This window comes from Hyperoodon ampullatus (genome assembly GCF_949752795.1).
Source record: "Hyperoodon ampullatus genome assembly, chromosome: 5".
NCBI lineage: Eukaryota > Metazoa > Chordata > Mammalia > Artiodactyla > Ziphiidae > Hyperoodon > Hyperoodon ampullatus.
This window is the reverse complement of record NC_136918.1, coordinates 111,956,924-111,968,033: the sequence shown is the minus strand read 5'-3', so window position 1 is coordinate 111,968,033 and position 11,110 is coordinate 111,956,924. Positions and strand designations below refer to the sequence as shown.

Genomic DNA, 11,110 nt, shown 5'->3' with positions numbered 1-11,110 from the left:
ACAGAAATAATCAAACATGACACATGATTCAAATCTGAACTTAAAAGGACTAAATAACTGGCCTGTAAGGCAAAATTGTTTGAAGACATGATATATCACACTTCATTTGAGGATCCTAGCTGTTCAGATGGCTGGAAGATATAGTCTAGGATCTCCAGAATTTCAAAAAATATGTTCCCCTCTCCTCCTTAAAGAAAAGTTTGACATTCATTTTCATAAACCAGTATTGAATTTCAGACATCTGACATTTAGGCTAGACAAATATATTTTGAAAAGCTTACACATTACAAGCTCTGGGACAACGAGCGTGGGAAAACAAAGCGCACATCTTTCTTTGCTGGAGCTGAAATCAGATCTCTTCAGTTGGACAGGTCCACATTCTGAAAGATGAGGGCCACTCGGTTTGGAATGTACACCTAAGACAACACAACAGAGTCAGTGCATTTGAAAGAAACACTGGGCGTGATGTCATCATGTCAGAACGACTGAGGCATGACGCAGTTTCACATTTGCCTAAATTACAGTTACCTTTACAATTCTACTGGCTCTGAGGAAACTCAAATCCCACAGTTCCAACAGTTCTGGCATCAATGTAAGACTCCTTTAAAACACAGTTCCAACAGTTCTGGCATCAATGTAAGACTCCTTTAAAACAGTCACCGCTAGAGGGCTCCATACCTTTACAAAAACCAATGCTCCTCAGACACTAGGGACAGAAATAGCCCTGGCTGCTCCTTTTAGGTGCTATCAGGTGGTGAAGGAAGGCTGCCCTCCAGTTCACAATGTTATTCTATTCAGGGGAATAAAAGTAACATACAAAAGATTGCTCACATCAAGACACTTTTATTATCATTCCGGTTTGTGTTTTCTCCTGTTATTTTAAGAATGAAACCTTAATGGTAACAGTATAAGGTATCCTAAGTGTATTTTAGGCCCCGACCCAATTTAAATCAATCAAGAAGCTTGCCACTGCACGGAAAATACAATCCACATTCTTTGCCTGCCCCGCGGAGTCCTGACTCAGCTCCTTCTTGAAAAGGTACAGCTCCCATCTCAGATCTGCTCTTCACTTACCCCTTCTCCCCTCACCAGGCTCTGGCCACAGGGCCCTTCTCGTTCCTTGAACACTCCACATCCTTCCCTTCCTCTTGGTCTTGGCCCCTGCCTGCCCCTCTGTTCAGAACACTCTTCACCTGGCTAGTTCCCTGTCTCTTAGATCTTGAAAAATCCCAGTTCCACGGAGACGTGTTCCTTGATAACTCTAGATCTGATGGTGTCTCCATGCCATTTCCTATCACAGCATCACTTTTGTTTTTTTCTGAACACTTAACAATTTGTAGTTCTTTTTCAAGTTTATGATCAATCCTTCCCACTAGACCATGAGGTTTACCAGGGTATAGGCCATATATCTTCATATTTCTGACTTTTAGTAGGTGCCAATGGACAAAGTAGGTGCCAATGATGACGAAATAAAAGAATGAATGATGGAGTAAGTAACAGAGGGATCAATATGTGCATATTCACAAGATATTCTTTAATACACTTACATCTAAAATAATTTTTATAAAGCTGAGAAATGACTTGAACTGCTTGATGCTTATCTATGTGCTGTTTTACACATATTTAATTACATATAATTACTATTAACAAAGTAAACAGTAAAAATAATATTACAGATTGCTGTCTTCATTGTGGCAGTATCTCTCCATTTCTGACTTTGTGAATATTTTACTATTTTTAGTCACTTTAACTGAAAACTTGACTGATGGTTAAAAAAAAATAAAAGAAAAAGGCTTTTATAGTTTAGAACTGGAATGAAAGATGCAAAGCAAACAGGGCTTTAGGAAAAAGAAATTAAAGAACAGAACAGCTGATTTTCATTGACTGAGACCATTGTATGTCCAATGCATGTCAACTCTGCAAATGAACACAATGTTTTCCTTTGAGGTTTCTGTGATAGAGACCTCTTACAATTGTTTTAAAAAAAATAAGATACACCAATACAGCTGGTTAGCTTTGAACATTAAAGATTAATGCAGTTTTTAAACGATGGAATTTTGAGAAATTTATATTATGAATGTAACAACTAGGGAACAGTTTTTCTAATCTTGAATCAAAAGTAACAGTGATTTAGGAAAAGAACATCGTCATCGGAGAAAAATTTCACAAATGCTAACAGTTTACTGGGTTACTCAATGTCTCACAGTCTGATTTGCAATCCAGTACTTCCAAAAGATAATATTACATCCTTGCAGTCATTAAGTGTGGGGAACCCACGTATTTCAATGCCATAATCAGTTTCCCTACAATTTACATATTGTTTTTAATATATAAAACCACATCATGATTTGATTGCTAATATAATCTCTTCCATTCAATAGTTTCTCTTTGACTGTGATAGGTAAGATGTTATAAGATTGGTTCAACAAAAGGAAGCTGGAGGTACTCATGAACAAAGCAGGACTATTATCAATGGTCCAGACAAATCCAGTCCAAAGGATGGCCTATTTCCACAATGACACTACAGACTAAAGCAACAACAGACCAAAGCAAAAGAGGAGAAATAAAAGAAATCAACAATCAGATTCAATCATTTCTCTCTCCAAGTCTTCTCAAAACAGGCATGAATCAAGAGACAGTTGTCCTGCCCTTCTAAAGGAATTTGCTATGTACTTATTCTAGATGATTAGTTTGGGGAATCATAGTAACTAGGTGTAACTAATCAGTGGGATAGCAGGTTATAATCAGAATGGATCTGATTTGTTCTGTTAGGGCCATTCTAAAACTGAAGACCAATCTAAATTTCTCAGCAGCACCGGAAACTGGAGAAAAGAATTTCAGTTCCCTTTACCTTAAAAACATTTCTCTGATATTATTTGGTCCTATAGTCAGATAAAAATATTCTGATTAGCCCAAGTCTCCTGAGAAAGAAGCAATAAAACACACAAGTCAGGCCTAGGATAAAAAATGATAGGTCCGTGCTCAGTGTGGCACAGTGATATGCCAGGACACGTCACCTCAATCTCTTACTGGATCTTATGCACTTTTGATATCTACTCTGATTCATAACCTCATACCGATTTCATTAATGAAATATGAATAACTATAAGCTGATAATTTAGAAGCAATCTCCTCTCTGTGATCTCTGGTATTTTAGCTAGCCCAAAATTAAGTGTGAAACAAACTGGATGACATAAGAACTTCAAGGTTTGCAGTAAATGCACTGAGTTTCCTATTTTGTCATTTAATGGTTAAAAAAATCCTCCAAGAATTCTCTCTCAATGATGCTGGCCATTTTATGTAAGGACCTTTATGAGGCCAATTCCAGCCACACGTAGAGACCTCTTAATACTATCTGCTCAAAAACCATCAGTTGATAATTGTACAATATCATTAATGGGAATATTGTATAATTATATTTTTTCACTGCAGTGTTAATTACCAGAATGTGTTCATGTTGCTTTAGAGCCCCTGCAGTATAGGCGACATGAAAGAATTTCCCCAAGCAACGGATTTTTCTTAACTATGGCTATTTATGGATTTTGGACTTCTCTTCTTTACTCGGGTTCTGAGTATATAAATCAGTGTTCTTAGTAGTTAAGAAATGACTACAAATTATACTAAAGGACTTAAGATAATTAGAGCTAATCCTTATGATGAGACAATTACAGACATGAACAATTTGGGGACTCTATAATTTAGTGCTAATATTGGCTCTGTAAATCTCAATTTACAATTTTAATTCTATAAATAGTTTTGATTCAAACGGCAAAAGAAATATGAACATATTTTAAGTAGATTTAAACATAATTGCTTATATTTAAATACGAACAGCTCATATTTAAGTATATGTATATAGAAACCATTTAGTACACACATCACAAATAAAATATGCTGATAAACGTGTTCACTAGGCCCACTTACAAACCACTAGGCTGTAAACATTTTGTAGCTAGGATCACATGAAGAACATGTGAGACAGCGTAATGTAGAGCCATGAATTTCATTGCTTGTAGCTATCTTTATAGTCCATTCTTCACAAGGAATCAGAATGTCACATTATAATCCAGTTCATTTATTAAGAGAGTCAAAATGCATGCTAATCTACCCAGTTACTTTGACTACCTTAATGACTTAATCACTAGGCAAACCAGTAGTATGGCTCAAAAAAATAACTGACCACACAATAATCTACTATATTATGTCATCCAGGCAAAGTATTATGTTCTTCTAGGGTCAAAACTGAGTTACACAATTTAATTACACAAATTAATTACACAATTTTTGCAAACAGCGTGTCAAAAATTTGAAAACAGAAAATTTGAAAATAACTTTAAATAAAAAATACTTAAGGGCTTCCCTGGTGGCACAGTGGTTGGGAGTCTGCCTGCTAATGCAGGGGACACGGGTTCGAGCCCTGGTCTGGGAGGATCCCACATGCCGCGGAGCAACTGGGCCCGTGAGCTACTGAGCCTGCGCGTTTGGAGCCTGTGCTCCGCAACGGGAGAGGCCGCGACAGTGAGAGGCCCGCGCACCGCGATGAAGAGTGGCCCCCGCTTGCCACAACTAGAGAAAGCCCTTGCATAGAAACAAAGACCCAGCACAGCCAAAAAAAAAAATTAAAAAAAAAATACTTAAAAGGCAAGTTTTGAAATGTTCTTAGAGATTGTAAAAGTTAGCAATAGCACATAATCAGAGTGATAACATCATTGATGAAAAGGGCATTAGACCCTTAACAACCTATATATATACACTTGTCATAAAAAATCAAAAATTATTTTGAAAAATAAGGGTGACATAAAATAATTTTAATTTTCACATACATGCTTTAGTTCATAAAATATTTTCTAAGAAAAAAATCTTATTAATGTAGAAGTATATATTATCTCATTTAATTTAGAATATGAAAAAGAGTAAACTTTAAGAATCAAAACTGATTTTGTCTGAAAAAAAACTAAACATTTTCATAATTCTGGATAGAGCAAAAAACATTTCCCAACTTAATTTATATTTGCAACGCCTACAACTGAGGGACAATAAGAAAGATACCTCTATGCCAAATGCCCTATTGAAACTAGAAGTCTACCTTTGAATCACCAAATTTAGAACAGGAATAAACAGATCTACTTCTTAAGGATAAGGAGATTAATTGGCAAAGTAATAGATGCTAAAACTATAGCTTTATTCACATTTCACCATTAAGACTGCTTAAGTTATTGTAAAGGAATCTAATTCATTTCAGTTTCAATAATCTCTGCTCTTCCATTTATGCCATGGAATTTGAATTTATGAATCAGAAAAGAGAAAGAGAGCACCCCTGCCCCTCCTCATGCACTGATTAAGACATAGGTTAATAAAAGTTCCTATATCAGGAACTAAAATATAGAGAAATCATTATGCTAAAATGGAGTTCCAAAAACTGTCAGTAAAGAAGAATGGAAAAGTTCTGCCCTATAGCATATACGTTTCAACAGTAGTACACATGCAGTTCTCCTCTGGCTTCACAGTTTCAAATGATGGGACATATAAAGAAGACACTGGGATGGTACCTGGTGATGCTGCAGCATATATGGCTATTTTAAGATTCCTTTGAGCTCTGTTTGTTGCTGTCTTTGAAAACAGATTTGACACTTAATCAGCAGATCCTTTGGATTATTGAGCTTGCAAATTAAGCTTTGGCAAATACAGTGCACTAGTTATGATGGACAGAAATTTCATGGAAAAGGGAAAAAACTACATTTTTTTCTCCCCTTCGCTCTTTACTCCAGGCATGTGGGAGGCAGAAGGGGGTCAAATGAGACCCAGAGCACTTAGGGTCATGTTCAAGAAACCTGATTGGATCCCAGCGCATATTGATCAGTTTAATAAAGAGTTCCATTATGATGATGCATTCTTATATTAGGTATATTAATGTAATTTTTTTCTTTGGCTCTTTGAAGGATAACTCTGGTAAGAATGAATCTGTTTTATTGGATTTTCAGGTCTACTTGGGCTCCCTTATTCTTTTAAAAAAATTTATTATATTATTTTATTGCGTTAATATAAATTATTACAAAAATCACAATGTCATATACAAAAATATATGAAATACTATAATGAATATTTTAGGTACACAGATCTTGCTTAAGAAATCATCCCTAACCACCAACCAATTTTTTTTTAATTGAAGTACAGTTGATTTATTGGGTTCCTTTATTTTTACATTAAAAACAGTGATCACTTCATCTGGAGTCTAAAGACTTATTTAAAATGAGTCATTCCTAGATTGGTTCAAGATGGTGGAGTAGAAGGACATGCACTCCCTCCCTCTTCCAAGAGCACTGGAACCACAACTAATTGCTGAACAATCATCAACAGAAAAACACTGGAATTCACCAAAAAAGATAGCCCACATCCAGAGACGAAGGAGAAGCTGCAATGAAATGGTAGGAGGGGTGCAATCATGATAAAATCAAATCCCATAATCGCTGGGTGGGTAACTCATAAACTGGAGAACAATTAAACCACAGAAGTCCACCTACTGGAGTGAAGGTTCTGAGCCCCAAGTCAGGCTTCCCAACCTGGGGTTCAGCAATGGGAGGAGGAATCCCCAGAGAATTGGACTTTGAAGGTCAGTGGGATTTGATTGCAGGACTTTGACAGGACAGGGGGGGAAACAGAGACTCCACACTTAGAGGGCACACACAAAGTAGTGTGCACACCAGGACCCGGGGGAAAGAGCAGTGACCCCATAGGAGACTAAGACCTATCTGCTAGTGTCAGAGGGTCTCCTGCAGAGGCAGGGGGTGGCTGTGGCTCACCATGGGGACAAGGACACTGGCAGCAGAAGTTCTGGGAAGTATTCATTGGCTTGAGGCCTCCGAGAGTCCACCAGTAGCCCCACCAAAGAGCCTGCAGACTCCAGTGCTGGGTCACCTCAGGCCAAACAACCACCAGGGAAGGAACACAGCCCCACCCATCAGCAGACAAGCGGATTACAGTTTTGCTGAGCTCTACCCACCAGAGCAACACCCAGCTCTACCCACCACCAGTCCCTCCCATCAGGAAGCCTTCACAAGCCTCTTAGATAGCCTCATCCACAAGAGGGCAGACAGCAGAAGCAAGAAGAACTACAATCCTGCAGCCTGTGGAATGAAAACCACAATCACAGAAAGATAGACAAAATGAAAAGGCAGAGGACTATGTCCCAGATGAAGAAACAAGATAAAACCCCAGAAAAACAACTAAATGAAGGAGAGATAGGCAACCTTCCAGAAGAAGAATTCAGAATAATGATAGTGAAGATGATCTAGGACCTCAGAAAAAGAATGGGGGCAAGGATCGACAAGATGCAAGAAATGTTTAACAAAGAACTAGAAGAATTAAAGAACAAACAAACAGAGATGAACAATACAATAACTGAAATGAAAAATACACTAGAAGGAATCAGTAGCAGAATAACTGAGGCAGAAGAACAGATAAGTGACCTGGAAGACAGAATGGTGGAATTCACTGCCGTGGAACAGAATAAAGAAAAAAGAATTAAAAAACATGAAGACAGTCTAAGAGACCTCTGGGACAACATTAAATGCACAAACATTCACATTATGGGAGCCCCAGAAGGAGAAGAGAGCCCCAGAAGGAGAAGAGAGAGACAGAGAAAGGACCCAAGAAAACATTTCAAGACACTATAATTGAAAACTTCCATCACATGGGAAAGTAAATAGCCATCCAAGTCCAGGAAGTGCAGAGAATCCCAGGCAGGATAAATCCAAGGAGAAACATGCCAAGGCATATAGTAATCAAACTCCCAAAAATTAAAGACAAAGAAAAATGATTAAAAGCAACAAGGGAAGAACGACAAATAACATACAAGGGAACTCCCAAAAGGTTAACAGCTGATTTCTTAGCAGAAACTTTGCAAGCCAAAAGGGACAGGTACAATATATTTAAAGTGATTAAAGGGAACAACCTACAACCAAGAATATTCTACCCAGCACGGATCTCATTGAGATTGGATGGCTAAATCAAAAGCTTTACAGACAAGCAAAAGCTAAGAGAATTTAGCACCACCAAACCAGCTCTAAAACAAATGCTGAAGGAACTTCTCTAAGTCGGAAACACAAGAGAAGACAAGGACCTACAAAAACAAACACAAAAAAAATTAAGAAAATGGTAATAGGTACATACTTATCGATAATTACCTTAAATGTGAATGGATTAAGTGCTCCAACCAAAAGACACAGGTTTGCTGAATGGATACAAAAAGAAGACCCATACCTTATGCTGTCTACAAGCTACCCATTTCAGACCTAGGGACACATACAGACTGAAAGTGAGGGGATGAAGAAAGATATTCCATGCAAATGGAAGTCAAAAGAAAGCTAGAGTAGCAATACTCATATCAGAAAAAAATAGACTTTAAAATAAAGAATGTTACAAGAGACAAGGAAGGACAATACATAATGATCAAGGGATCAATCCAAGAAGAAGATCTAACAATTATAAATATATATGCACCCAACATAGGAGCACCTCAATACATAAGGCAAATGCTAACAGCTATAAAAGGGGAAATTGACAGTAACACAATAATAGTGGGGGACGTTAACACCTCACTTACACCAAAGGACAGATCATCCAGAGAGAAAATTAATAAGGAAACACAAGCTTTAAATGACACAATAAACCAGATGGATTTAATTGATATTTATAGGGCATTCCATCTGAAAACCGCAGATTACACTTTCTTCTCAAGTGCACATGGAAGATTCTCCAGGATAGATCACATCTTGGGTCACAAATGAAGCCTCGGTAAATTGAAGAAAATTGAAATCGTATCAAGCATCTTTTCTGACCACAATGCTATGAGATTAGAAATAAATTACAGGAAAAAAACCATAAAAAACCGAACATATGGAGGCTAAGCAATACGCTACTAAGTAACCAAGACATCACTGAAGAAATCAAAGAGGAAATAAAAAAATACCTAGAGACAAATGACAAGGAAAACACGATGACCCAAAATCTATGGGATGCAGCAAAAGGAGTTTTAAGATGGAAGTTTATAGCAATAAAATCCTACCTGAAGAAACAAGAAAATTTTCAAATAAACAATCTAACCTTACACCTAAAGGAACTACAGAAAGAAGAACAAACAAAACCCCAAAATTAGTAGAAGGAAAGAAATCATAAAGATCAGAGCAGAAATAAATGAAATAGAAACAAAGGAAACAATAGCAAAGATCAATAAAACTAAAAGCTGGTTCTTTGAGAAGATGAACAAAATTGATAAACCTTTAGCCAGACTCATCAAGAAAAACAGGGAGGAGACTCAAATCAATAAAATTAGAAATGAAAAAGGACAAGTTAAAACGGACATTGCAGAAATACAAAGCATCCTAAGAGACTACTACAAGCAACTCTATGCTAATAAAATGGACAACCTGGAAGAAATGGACAAATTCTTAGAAAGGTATAACCTTCCAATACTGAACCAGGAAGAAATAGAAAATTTGAACAGACCAGCCACAAGTAATGAAATTGAAACTGCGATTAAAAATCTTCTGACAAACAAATGTCTAGGACCAGATGGCTTCGCAGGTGAATTCTATCAAACATTTAGAGAAGTGCTAACACCCATCCTTCTCAAACTCTTCTAAAAAACTGCAGAGGAAGGAACACTCCCAAACTCATTCTATGAGGCCACCATCACCCTGATACCAAAGCCAGATCAAGATACTACAAAAAAAGAAATTTACAGACCAATATCACTGATGAATATAGATGCAAAAATCTTCAACAAAATACTAGCAAACAGAATCCAACAACACATTAAAAGGATCATACACTGTGATCAAGTGGGATTTATCCAAGTGATGCAAGGATTCTACAATATATGCAAATCAATCAATGTGATACACCATATTAACAAATTGAAGGAGAAAAACCATATGATCATCTCAATAGATGCAGAAAAAGCTTTTGACAAAATTCAACACCCATTTATGGTAAAAACTCTCCAGAAAGTGGGCATAGAGGGAACCTACCTCAACATAATAAAGGCCTTATATGACAAACCCACAGCAAACATCATTCTCAATGGTGAAAAACTGAAAGCATTTCCTCTAAGATCAGGAAAAAGACAAGGATGTCCACTGTCACCACTATTATTCAACAAAGTTTTGGAAGTCCTAGCCATGTGAATCAGAGAAAACAAAGAAATAAAAGGAATACAAAATGGAAAAGAAGAAGTAAAACTGTCACTCCTTTCAGATGACATGATACTATACATAGAAAATCATAAAGATGCCACCAGAAAACTACTAGAGCTAATCAATGAATTTGGTAAAGTTGCAGGATATAAAACTAATGCACAGAAATCTCTTGCATTCCTAGACAGTAACAACAAAAGATCACAAAGAAAAATTCAGGAAACAATCCTACTCACTATTGCAACAGAAAGAATAAAATACCTAGGAATAAACCTATCTAAGGAGGTAAAAGACCTGTACTCAGAAAACTATAAGACACTAGTGAAAGAAATCAAAGATGACACAAACTGATGGAGAGATATACCATGTTCTTGGATTGGAAGAATCAATATTGTGAAAATGACTATACTACCCAAAGCAATCTACAAATTCAATGCAATCCCTATCAAATTACCAATGGCATTTTTTACAGAGCTAGAAAAAAGAATCTTAAAATTTGTGTGGAGACACAAAAGACCCTGAATAGGCAAAGCAATCTTGAGAAAAAAAAAAAAAATGGAGCAGGAGGAATCAGGCTTCCTGCCTTCATACTATACTACAAAGCTACAGTAATCAAGACAATATGGTACTGGCAGAAAAACAGAAATATAGATCAATGGAACAGGATAGAAAGCCCAGAGATTAACTCACGCACCTATGGTCAACTAATCTATGACAAAGGAGGCAAGGATATACAGTGGAAAAGACAGTCTCTTCCATAAATGATGCTGGGAAAACTGGACAGCTACATGTAAAAGAATGAAATTAGAACACTCCCTAACACCATATACAAAAATAAACTCAAAATGGATTAAAGACTTAAGTGTAAAACCGGATACTATAAAACTCTTAGAGGAAAACATAGGAAGAACACTCTT

At 36.8% G+C, this 11,110-nt stretch overlaps 1 protein-coding gene across 1 annotated transcript in view; it reads right to left on the bottom strand.

The window, feature by feature from the left end:
• Positions 1 to 359: 359 nt before the first annotated feature.
• The window catches only part of GBE1 (1,4-alpha-glucan branching enzyme 1), a gene marked incomplete at both ends in the record, with an annotated part of 293,082 nt that continues 282,331 nt past the window's right edge, over positions 360 to 11,110 (bottom strand). Inside the window, one exon of the mRNA XM_079705465.1 lies at positions 360 to 416. Coding sequence (XP_079561591.1) covers positions 360 to 416 — 57 coding nt within the window. The remainder of the gene's footprint in view (positions 417 to 11,110) is intronic.